Raw genomic sequence first — 13239 nt, 5'->3', positions numbered from 1 at the left:
AAAGCCATTATGTCTACAGGGGGTGCAAGATGATAAAATTAATACATTTGACCAATATTGAACAGAGGTTTAAAAATAACGGAGTTCTAACACATCATACTACACTGGTTTTTTTTTTTATTTATTCTTTTTTTTACAAGGAAACATTCCATATAACATACATGGGTTGATATAATCTCTGTTATAGCTATACTTTTTGTATATGCAAACGAGTACCCTGCTAAATATGGTAGATTATTTCAATCTCTTTCTTGACAAGTTGTTGGGAAGATATATGAGATTTAAATATTTAATTGCATTTATGTTATCTGAAAATACCCTTCAAATGTCTAATACATAGAATTTCTGTGTGCATTTGCTTTTAATTTCTTAGTGGGAAAAGCACGCTACCTGAATTGGACTCTCCTTACACATGCACATATAAATTATTTTTGTGTGACTTCCTTCTTGGGTGTATGATGGTGAATAGACTGAGGGCTGTGTTACCCAGGAAACAGCCCTCAGTGCCCCCACTCCCCTCCTGACCCCTCCGCATGACTGCAACTGGGACCATCAGTGAGCTCTTGCTCAAGGTATTTTAATCTGCTATATAACTTAAAATATGTAATGTATATTTACTTAAAGTGGAGCATTTTTCTTCCTCCCCAACTGCATTTTTATTAAAACTGACATATACTGAATTATTTGTAACATGGACAGTATATTTAGCCAAGGAGAAACCGAGGTCACAATGAGGAAACTGAGCAACTTGAGAGACTGTGATGTAACTAAAGTTGGTTTTAGATGATGAAGTTTCATAAATAATTCCTTTGGATAAAAGGGTTCTCTATAGAAAAAGAAAAGTTTTTAAATTATTATATATTATACAATATCATACTGAAAAAAGTTAAGGATACACAAGCATACATCTATATCTATCTATGTATATTTATATGTATCATATATTTCCAGAATGTTATTTCATCTGCTTTCACATTAAGGCTGCAAATAACATCCATACAACATTAAATGCAGAGGTATAAGTACAGTGAATTAAAGATATATATGAATATTCCTAAAAAACATCATTCTTATCATGAATATTACTAAGAAAACAGAATGATACCAGAGTAGAATGTAGATTTTTTTTAACGTAAAAGATTGACTGAGGTTTGCAACACTGTACAGTATGTGGTGATCAAAACCATCCCCAAGAAAAAGAAATGCAAAAAGGAAAAATGGTTGTCTGAAGAGGCCTTACAAATAGCTGAGAATAGACTAGAAGCTAAAGACAGAGGAGAAAAGGAAAGATATAGCATCTGAATGCAGACTTCCAGACAATAGTAAGGACAGATAAGAGAGACTTCCTAAGTGATCAATGCAAAGAAATAGAGGAAAACAATAGACTGGGAAAGACTAGAGATCTATTCAAGAAAATTACAGATACCAAGGGAATATTTCATGCAAATATGGGCACAATAAAGGACAGAAATGTTGTGGACCAAACAGAAGCAGAAAATATTAAGAAGAGCTAACAAGAATACACAGAAGAACCAAAAAAAAAAAAACAAACTTAATGACCCAGATAACCAAAATGGTGTGATCTCTCAAAATACCAGCAAATTTGCAAAACTCAGCAGTGGCCGCAGGACTGGAAAAGGTCAGTTTTGATTCCAGTACCAAAGAAAGCAGTGCCAAAAAATATCCAAACTACCACACAATTGCACTCATCTCACATGCAAGGAAAGAAATGCTCAAAATTCTCCAAGCTAGGATTCAACATTACATGAACCAAGAACTTGCAGATGTTCAAACTGAATTTAGAAAAGACAGAGGAACCAGAGATCAAATTGCCAACATCCATTGGATCATACAAAAAGCAAAAGAACTACAGAAGAACATCTACTTCCGCTTCAGTGACTGTGCCAAAGCCTTTGATTGTAGATCACAACAAACTGTGGAAAATTCTTAAAGAGATGGTAATACTAGACCACCTAACCTGCCTCCTGAGAAACCCGTATGCAGGTCAAGAAGCAACAGTTGGAACTAGACATGGAACAAGGTGTCCTTTGCCAACAAAGGACTTCATAGTCAAAGCTATGGTTTTCCAGTAGTGATCCATATATGTGAGAGATGGACCATAAAAAAGGCTGAGCACTGAAGAATTGGCGCTTTTAAACTGTGGTGTTGGAGAAGACTCTTGAGAGTCCCTTGGACGGCAAGGAGACCTAGCCAGTCAGTCTTAAAGGAAATAAATCCTGAATATTCATTGGAAGGACTGATGCTGAAGCTGAATCTCCAATACTTTGGCCACCTCATGTGAAGAGCTGACTCATTAGAAAAGACCCTGATGCTGGGAAAGATTGAAGGTGGGAGGAGAAGGGGACAATAGAGGATGAGATGGTTGGATGGCACCACCAACTCAATGGACATAAGTTTGAGCAGGCTTCAGTAGATGGCAAAGGACAGGGAGACCTGGCATGCTGCAGTCCGTGGGGTCACAATGAGTCAGACACAATGGAGTGTCAACAACTAAAAGAAAAGCAATAGCGAGAAAAATAAAAGTCATTTTTTTTAATGTACTAATGCTTTACTAAAAAGAAATAAATAAATAAGAATTAAAATTGATACTATTACAAGAAAAACAAGTATCAGGATTCTCTGTGAACTCTAGAAAAGTAAATAAAAATATAATATTCATAAAATTAGGTTATGTATGTGTTGATTCGGAAACCACATTTATCTCATCAAATACATTGCTTATAAGGTTTTGAACCTCTGATGTCCTAACCTATCCCCATATACATGGTTTCTTATATCAGAAATATGGCACTACAAATAGGAAACCATGACGTGACATAAATCTTTGTTTAGTTTGCTTATGAAAGGCTACAGCAAAAAAAAAAAAAAAAAAACTACACTGGTAAATGCTGATTTTCCTGTAAGGTAAGGTGGAGGGGAGGTCATTGAAGAGAATCGTTTGTTTGTTTGTTTCACCAGCTTCAGAATTGAATGAAATGTGTGAAATTACTTTTCTATAGTTTACTACCTGTGCTGATCTCCTGATTATCATTTTTAGAATTATACTTTAAAAAATTATGTGTTTTTTGTCCAATTCCACTGGAAACTGAACTTGCTGGATTGCAGATTCACCGTAACACTGGGTACTCAAAATTCCTAGCCTCCAAAAATTTCTTTTCACATCACAGTGCAAGATGGAAAACCCTGCTTTTGCTCATCAAAAGATCAGAAACATTCCCATGAATATATTGATTTAATTATTCATTAGAAACACAATATTTTCAGAAGGCAATAAGATCCCAGAGTTGCTAACTGACTAAAGACTTGGAAGAACATCCAACCATAAGCTGACCACCAGCAGCTTTGTAATTCTGACTTAATTTTTTTTTAAATTCCTGAATCTTTGGGTTTTCTTGTCCCACAGTTGTGTCCTTTCTTATTCATACAATTAAGCATTTATAGAAACATCTGTTCCTATTGTTCAGTCCCTAAGTCATGTCAGTCTCTGTGACCCCATGGACTGCAGCGCACCAGGCCTCCAAATAGTAAATAATATGACACTGACATTTCAAAGATGCTCCTTAGTATTTGTGAAAATATTCGAACAGTTGTAGGCAGGGAAAGGGATGCAGTTCTATTCTGCTCATACATTATCATAGAAAGTTGTACATGGAAAAGAGCCAAATATCCTCATGATTTGCTATGATTTGTCATAGAATAAAATCGCTATCTTGCAAACGTCACCAAAGCTATCCATCTATTGTTAAAATAAGGCACCACATGAAATATGCTATTTACCTGTAATGAAACCTCTGTTTGACTTTCTCATGTGCTTTGCAACACAAATAGTGAGAACAATTTATGCATTTTTCTCTCCCTCTCTGACTCTCCCTGAGGAGTTGCCAAGCAATTTCTTGACTGTCCCTGAAGCATTAAAATATAACAATGCAAGTACTGAGGTGTTTAATAATCCAGAGTAGTTTGTATGTACCTGTAAATAAGTTACATATATTGGTTTCCTATTTTTTACCCTTTATTAATGTTCCTTTTTTCCTGCTTTGATGGTTGATTTCTGTACCCATTTGGCTAGGCTGTGGTGCCCAATTGTTTAGTTAAATATCAGTCTAGTGTCACTGTGAAAATTATTCTTTTTAAAATTTTTATTAACTTTTAAATGAATAGACTTTCAGTACAGCCAATTGCTCCTCAAAATATAGGTGGGCTTCATCTAATCATTTGAAAGTCTTCAAAACCAAATATTGAGGTTCTTTAAAGGAAAAACTGTCTGTCTCTAGACATTATGTAAGTAATTAAATAAACTGAAAGTAACAATGCATCATGTAGATTTCATATATATATAAAGGACAGGGAGCTATATTTAATATCCTGTAATAAACCATAATGGAGATATATATATATATATATATATATATATATATATACATATGCTGCTAAGTTGTTTCAGTCGTGTCCGACTCTGTGCAACCCCATAGACGGCAGCCCACCAGGCTCCCCCATCCCTGAGATTCTCCAGGCAAGAACACTGGAGTGGGTTGCCATTTCCTTCCCAATGCATGAAAGTGAAAAGTGAAAGTGAAGTCGCTCAGTTGTGTCTGACTCCCAGCGATCCCATGGACTGCAGCCCACCAGGCACTTCTGTCCATGGGATTTTCCAGGCAAGAGTACTGAAGTGGGGTGCCATTGCCTTCTAGTCTTTATTTATTTCCAAGCTCCAAACTGATCCTTTCCCCTGCTTTCCACTTTGGGAACCATAAGTTTTTGTCCATGCCTCTGAGTTTATTTCTGTTCTGTTGCTAAGTTAGTGTGTAGCATTGCTTTTAGATTCCACATGTAAGTGATATCATGTGGTATTTGTCGTCCTCTTTCTGACTTCACTTGGTATGGTACACTCAAAGTGTATCAGTATTGATACAAGCGGGACTATTTCATTCTATTTTTATGGCTGAAGAGCATTTCATCATGTACATACACCACATCTTTATCTGTCCATCCCTCAGTGGACAGGTGTCTTCCATGTCTTGGCTATTCTTAATGGTGCTTCTATGAACCTTGAGGTTCATGTATCTTTTTGAATTGCTCTTCTCCATATATGTGCTCAGAAGTGGGATTGCTGGGTCATGTGGCAACTTTAGTTGGCACAGGGACCTCCATGCTGTCTTCCATAGTGGTGATGGTCATTCAGTCGCTAAGTCGTGCCCGACTCTTGCGACCCCATAGTGGCAGCACCAAATTTTATTTTCACCGACAGTGTAGGATGATTCCCTCTTCTTCAAACCCTCTCTAGCATATACTATTTGTAGACTTTTTAAATGATAGTCATTCTGAACAGTGGGAAGTGATATCTTACTGTAGTTTTGATTTGCATTTCTCTAATAATTATCAAAGTTGTGCATCTTTTTATATGCTTATTGGCCATTTATATATCTTTTTGGAGAAATGTCTATTTAGATCTTCTACTCGTTTTTTGACTGGGAGCGGTCTTCCCCTAAAGATACACATATTCCATACACTCAAATTCTCAAGAGTTTATTTAAGCATCATTCTTACACAAGGCCACCTGACAACTTTAATCAAAATTTAGGCTCCATCCTGGCTATTTCCTCTTTTTCATTTTAACAATGCTCAACAACATCAGTCATACTATACAGCTCACTTTTCATTCTGCAAATTTTCTGTATTTTCTCTAAGCTTCATGAAGAATGAGTGTTGGTTGTTAAAAAGCCAATGCATGTTTAATTTCTTGAACGAATCATTTATGTAGTATTTATCAGCCATTCTTTTTTATACCTTTTACTCTGCTAGCACTAAAGAAAAACTGTGAATGTACTATAAATTATCTGGTTTATAAAAATAAGTGTTTTAACAAAGAGACACATAATAGGTCACCCATAAGAACACATGGGAATGGCAGATGAGGGCCTGAAACTAGGGATGGGTGAATATCTGAGCAGGGATAGATCAGTTGTTAATGATATATGTTCTTTCAGAGTAATGACTAGTTTTCTTTATTTGTATGCTTCTTGTACATCAGTTCTTATTCATCCAATAGAGGTAAGTTTACAAGGCTTAAACAACACCAATAATAGTATACATTCACTAATACATTGCCCATTGTTAGCATATCCTAGAGTGAATTTTAAATAGTATATTTGCAAATATTTTCCAGCTTCTAGACAAGGCATTTTTCACCTCTTTGTTCCGCAAACTGTAGATCATTGGATTCAGCATAGGTATTACTAAAGTATAGAATAAAGATGCCATTTTATCAGTATCAAAGGAATCACTGGATTTGGGCTGCATGTACATAAAGAAGAAAGTACCATAGAATATGACATCCTCTGTCAAATGAGACCCACAGGTGGAGAAAGCCTTGTGTCTGCTTTCTGCCGAGTTCATCCTGAAGATGCAGACAAGGATCAAGATACAGGACACGAGAACTATCAGAAGAGATGAAACCAAACTAAAAATTGAAAAGATCAGAATTATCCATTTAATTTCACGTGTGTCTGAACAGAGCAAAGATATCAAGGGCAGACTATCACAATAGAAATCCTTAATGACATCATGACCACAAAACGATGAAATAAAAATTTTTATGATGGTCAGCAGAGACAAAAAGAGGCTGTATAGATAGGGAATGGCCACTAGTGTGTGACGTAACCTTTGTGACATGATGCTTGTGTAGAGCAGAGGGTTGCAGATGGCCGCGTAGCAGTCATAGGCCATAGCAGACAGAATGAAAATTTCACTGGTGATAAACCAACTGAAGAACGTGAGTTGGGTAGCACACCAATGATAAGAAATTGTACGTTGATCTATGGCAAAATTTACTAGCATTTTGGGTCCTACAGCTGTTGAGTAACCAAGATCAGTAAAAGCCAGGTGTCTGAGGAAAAAGTACATAGGTGTGTGTAGCCTGGAGTCTATCGTGGTGAGAATGATCAAGCACAGGTTACCCCCCACTGAAAGCCATGTAAACAATGAGGAAGAGTCCAAACAAAGGCTCCCCGAAGGGAGATCGGTGATTCCTACGAGGATGAATTCATTCAGCATCGTCAGATTGTTTCTCCAGTCAGGCCATTCAGGAAACATAAACTGGAAATAAATATAAAAATAATGATTAACCCTCATGGGCTATGATGAGATTATCATTGTAATAAGTGGTTAAAATCTTAAATCTTATGTTTATGGTTTGTTAATTTAATTGGCAGCTCAGTTCTCTCTCTCCCAAGTCACTTAGCTCCTGACAGGTGTCTTAGACATGACACAGAAACAGTACAAAAAAAATAAGTAAATAATTTGACTTCATCTAAATGAAAATTAAAGCAAAGTTTTGTCTGTCAAAGGACATTCTCAAAGTGTTAAAAAAATGTGACCCTCACAATGGAAAAAGTTGGGAATCATATGCCTGATGTGTCTAATACATTAAATATACAAAACACTTTTATAATTCAACAATAGAAAAAACACCCAAATTAAAAGCAGACAAAGGATGTGAACAGAAATTTCTCGCAGGAGATATACAAATGGCCGAAAATCACCTGAAAATATGTACAAAACACAATGGGCAAGGGCGAACATTGGACCTTCACTGTATACACTAAGTACAGAGGTTAGAGAAGCTAAATCATTTCTAATCCTTCTCCCCCACCCACCTCCACTGATGCCATCGACTATACCTTTCAACAATAAGTGCATGATAGTAAATGTAATCTACAAAGAGAGATCAAAAATATGCATTTAAATGCATGTAGTTAAACATCAAAGTAATTTTTTAAGAGAGAATAAAGTGAGTTTTGGAAAGAGCTATTAAATAAATAAAGAATGGAAAATAACCTTAATTTTAAGTAAAATATACATTCCTGCTTCATAATTTTGAAAGGATTGTCCTGTGAGTAAATCTGTATTTGTACAGATTTTCTTTTTCATTCCAATCTCCATTAGATGTGCAGTTAGTCATTTAACGGGTGATTTGAAAGCCTCAAAGATTTGTAGGTGGGAGGGAGTGAGAGTCCTCTAACCAATTAGATATTATGGTGTGATGAAGTCACAATGTAGTGAAACAGATGCTTTAATATTTTATTTTGACCTCACCTCTAGCAAAAAATAAAAATGATGACTTTCAAATGGCACTGATCCTTGCAATAATATGGATAAATCTGGGAAACCCATAGTATATTAGAAGCAGATAAATTACAAGCACTATAAATACATTGATATAATGCCTTTAATTCAGACATAGTTGGAAAACACTGGGAATGTGTCATTATTTGGCGTTAAAATTTTGAAATAAATTCCATTTATATCAAATCTATATCATATTTATATACCATTTTGTATCATATGATATCAAATAACATATTTCACATCTTCATTAAGGGTCCAAGTATAATCATGAAAATCTTAAAAAGTGGAGTTTCTTAATAATATTAACTCCCTTTCCAAGGGTTACATTTTTTTTCACTATTCAAAGAGTACAAGCCTATAACATGAAACTAAATGTATATCATTCATCAAAAAACATAATAAAGATGTATGTTGTTGTTCAGTCACCCATTGTGACTGACTCTTTGCCACCCCATGGACTGCAGCACGCCAGGCCTCCCTGTCCTTCACCACCTCCCAAAGTCTACTCAAGATCATGTCTGTTGCATCAGTCATGCCATCCAGCCATCTCTCATCTTCTGATGCCCTCTTCTCCTTCTGCCCTCACTCTTTTCCAGCATCAGGAACTTTTCCATTGAGTCATCTGTATGCATCAGATGACCGAAATACTGGAACTTCAGCTTCAGCATCAGTTCTTACAATGAGTATTCAGTTGATTTTCCTTAAGATTTCCTGGCTTGATTTTGCTGTCCAAAGGACTCTCAGGAGTCTTCTCCAGCACCACAGTTCTAAGGCATCAATTCTTTGGTGTTTTGTCTTCTTTACGATTGAGCTCTTACAACCATACATGACCACTGGGAAGACCATAGCCTTGATTATATGGACCTTGTTGGCAGAGTTATGTCTCTGCTTTTCAACACACTACCTAGGTTTCTCACAGCTTTCCTGCCAAGGGTGATCATCTTCTGATTTCATGGCTGTGGTCACCATCCGCAGTGATCTCAGAGCCCAAGAAGAGGAGATCTGTTGCTACATCCACCTTTCCCCCTTCTGTTTGCCGTGTACAATGTTATGGACCTCTGCCCATAGTTCTTCAGGCACATTGTTTACTAGATCTAAGGCCTTGACTCTATTAGTTATCTCCACTGCATAATCACAGAGGATTTTATTTAAGTCATATCTTAAAAATGAACATTCAGAAAACTAAGATCATGGCATCTGGTCCCATCACTTCATGGCAAATAGATGGGGAAAGAGTGGAAACTGTGAGAGACTTAATTTTGGGGGGCTCCAAAATCACTGCAGATGGTGACTGCAGACATGAAATTAAAAGACGTTTGCTCCTTGGAAAAAAAGTTCTGACCAACCTAGACAGCATGTTAAAAAGCAGAGGCATCAGTTTTCCAACAAAGGTCCATCTAGTCAAAGCTATGGTTTTTCCAGTGGTCATGTATGGATATGAGAGTTGGACTATAAAGAAAGCTGAGCACAGAAGAATTGATGCTTTTGAGTTGTGGTGTTGGAGAAAACACTTGAGAGTCCCTTGGATTGCAAGGAGATCCAAGCAGTCCATCTTAAAGGAAATCAGTCCTGAATATTCATTGAAAGGACTGATGCTGGAGCTGAAACTCCAATACTTTGGCCACTTGATGCAAAGAACTGACTGAGAAGACAGTCAAGACAGTGGAGAAGACACTGATTCTGGAAAAGATTGAAGGCAGGAGGAGAAGGGGATGACAGAGGATGAGATGGTTGGATGGCATCACCGACTTGATGAACATGAGCTTGAACAAGTGCCAGGAGTTGGTGATGGACAGGGAGCCCTGGTGTGGTGCAATCCATGGGGTTGCAAAGAGTCGGACATGACTTAGGGACTGAACTGAACTGATAATTGCCTGGCCTAGTGGTTTTCCCTGCTTTCTTTAGTTTAAGCCTGAGTTTTGCTATGAGAGCTGATGATCTGAGTCACAGTCGGTTCCAGGTCTTAATTTTGCTAACTGTAAACAGCTTCTCCATCTTTGGCTAAAATAATTTAATTGATTCTAACACCAAAATAAAAAAATATATATGTTCTACTCATCATTGGGTATTGGAATGCAAAAGTAGTAAGTCAAAAGAACCTGGAGTAACAAGCAAGTTTGGCTTCAAAGAATAAAATGAAGCAGGCTACTCTACAAAAATAGTCTACAAAGTTACTATTTCTGTATGCTGACATTATAGCCATCAACCTGGTAAAATTCATTTCTTATTTCTAATATTTTAGTTTGAAATTTATTTTTTGATTTTTAATTAACATATCCAAAATAGAATAACTGCTGTTTTATTTTTGTTTCCCCAAGCTTAAAAGTGTTTGTTTCATAATTTGACAGAAATTTGAGATGACAGCAGCCATAAAGGGGACATGGCTAATGTTTCATTAAGGCAAATATTTTTGATGTATTGCTCATTGTTGTACTCGCCAGCAAAAGAACACTAACTGCCATCTTCTACTTAGCCAGTATGATGGGCACTAGTATTTAAATGTTATGTAATACACATACACACACAAAAAAAAACATTTTATTAAAAGACACAAGAATGTCTTTAAAAAATATTTAATGATGGATGTAGTAAAAAAAAAAAAAAAAAGGGCTTCTCTTCAATTGAAACATAAACACTTGGCAAAGTGAGACCAGTGATCTGGACTTGAGTCTCTTGCACTGAAACTTGAGGTTAAACCAAAGTTGGCACTGGAAGAATGATCACGACGTGAACATCTACAGTTGACACAAGAGAAACCATTCCTAGTGTGCATGATTTTCAGACATTACTGCTTTTGAGTAATTTGCCACATAAAATAAACAGTTGTCTATAATCTAATTTATCTTGCATGCCTTCTATATTTACTTTTACATAGGAATTTTGCAGAGATTTTTCCACATCCTATGCAGAGCACCTTTTACTTCCTTGTTCCTCAAGCTGTAGATCATAGGGTTCAGCATGGGTATGACCAAAGTGAAAAATACAGAGGCCATTTTGTCAGTATCAAAAGAGTGGCTGGATTTGGGCTGCATATACATAAAGGCTAGGGTGGCATAAAGTACAGCCACCACTGTCAGATGAGAGCCGCACGTGGAGAAAGCCTTCTGCCTGCCCTGTGCAGTGTTCATTTTTAGGATGGCCTTAAGGATCAGTATGTAAGATACAAGGACTATCAGAAAAGATGAAACCAAATTAAACACGGAACAGGTCAGTATGAACAGCTCAATTTCCCATGTGCTTGAGCACAGCAAAGTTAGCAAGGGGAGACTGTCACAGTAGAAATGACTAATGATGTTATAGCCACAGAAGGATGAAGTAAATATCTTAATGGTAGTTATCAGAGAAACGGAGGCACTGTAAACATAGGGGACTGCAACCAGCACCCAGCATGCTCTCGGGGACATAACTACTGTGTAGAGCAGAGGGTCACAGATGGCCACGTAACGGTCATACGCCATTGCCGACAGGATGAAAAGTTCACTGATGATGAACAGGATGAAGAAAGTCAGCTGGGTAGCACACCAATGATAGCAGATTGTGTTTTGCTCAGCTACGAAATTTACCAGCATTTTGGGTCCCACAGATGTGGAATAGCCAAGGTCGATGAAAGCCAGGTTTCTGAGAAAGAAGTACATGGGTGTCTGTAGCTTGGAGTCCACCTTGGTGAGAACGATCATGCCCAAGTTTCCCACCGCCGACACCGCATAGACGGTGAGGAAGAGCACGAAGCAGGGAGCCTGCAGCTCCGGCCGGCCGGTGATTCCCGTGAGGATGAATTCGCCAGGCACAGTTTGATTTTGTTTGTCCATCCAGCCCATCAAGGGAAGGAACTGTGGGAAGAACCGTAAGAATAGACGTTGGAATTCAGAAGATACCATCTGATGAATGTTTAGTAGACAAAGCCATTATGTGTAAAATGAATCTAATTATTTTCAATGGAGTGATTTAAAACAAGGCTCAGGATGCTTGGGGCTGGTGCACTGGGATGACCCAGAGGGATGGTATGGGGAGGGAGATGGATGGGGTTCAGGATGGGGAACACGTGTACACCCGTGGCAGATTCATGTTGATGTATGGCAAAACCAATACAATATTGTAAAGTAATTAGCCTCCAATTAAAATAAATAAATTTAAATTAAAAAAAAAAAAAGACTCACCTCCATCACTGAACCTGGAACCAAATTTAGAAACCATTACAAGGTAAAATGGACTTTGCTGGTGGATCAGGGATACAGAATCTGCCTGCAATGCAGGAGAGGTGGTTTGATTCTGGAAGATCCCCTGGAGAAGGAAATGGCAACCCACTCCACTCTCCTTGCCTGGGAAATCCCATGGAAGAGGAGCCTGGCAGACTACAGTCTATGTAGTTGCAAAGAGTCAGACACAACTAACCACCACCACCACATCATAACCTAACATATATAACAGTCACTTTACTCTTTATGTCATGTACTGATTCTCATTACAAAATATAAACAGTTCATTCATGGCTGCTAACAAACTATCATTACAAACATTTGGACAGAGTGGGAAACCTGATTTTTTTTTCAAAAATATTTTTCAGTTGAAATACATATAATTGGTAAAAAAATGTATCAAATTTTAGAAATAATCATAATACAAAGTAACAGTACTTTCTTTCTTTCCCTTGGAACTTCAGTCCCAGTCTCTGAAGAAAATTATTACTAACTTATTTAATAGACTTTGATTTAATTCTCTTTAGTGTAACTCCACATATTCAAACATTATTTTCATTCCAATATCCATTTTGTAAAAAATTGTACTAAATTTATTATCTCTATAGAAAATGGTGAAATTAAATCTTTAGCTCATACATATAAAAATCAGTCACAGACTGGTCAAGAACTTGGTATTAAAAAAATAATTTTTAACTCATGGTGCTGAAACTGAAGCTCCAATATTTTGGCCACCTGATGCAAACAGCCAACTCATTGGGAAAAACCCTGATGCTGCGAAGGACTGAAGGCCGAAAGAGAAGGGGGAGTAAAAGATAAGATGGTAGATGGCATCACCTACTCAATGTAGGTGAATCTGAGCAAACCTTGGGAGACAGTGAAGGACAGAGGAGCC

At 37.3% G+C, this 13239-nt stretch overlaps 1 protein-coding gene and 1 pseudogene across 1 annotated transcript; both read right to left on the bottom strand.

Annotated features, from left to right (window-relative positions):
- Positions 1-6135: 6135 nt before the first annotated feature.
- LOC128059963 (olfactory receptor 8K3-like) lies at positions 6136-7152 on the bottom strand (annotated as a pseudogene).
- Positions 7153-11015: 3863 nt separating this feature from the next.
- Positions 11016-11966, bottom strand: LOC128060311 (olfactory receptor 8K3-like). Its single transcript, XM_052652695.1, has one exon. It carries the CDS (start codon positions 11964-11966, stop codon positions 11016-11018), a length of 951 nt encoding a protein of 316 aa, XP_052508655.1.
- Positions 11967-13239: the final 1273 nt, after the last annotated feature.

Source organism: Budorcas taxicolor, chromosome 15, assembly GCF_023091745.1.
Source record: "Budorcas taxicolor isolate Tak-1 chromosome 15, Takin1.1, whole genome shotgun sequence".
Lineage (NCBI taxonomy): Eukaryota > Metazoa > Chordata > Mammalia > Artiodactyla > Bovidae > Budorcas > Budorcas taxicolor.
This window is presented reverse-complemented; position numbering and strand designations above follow the sequence as displayed.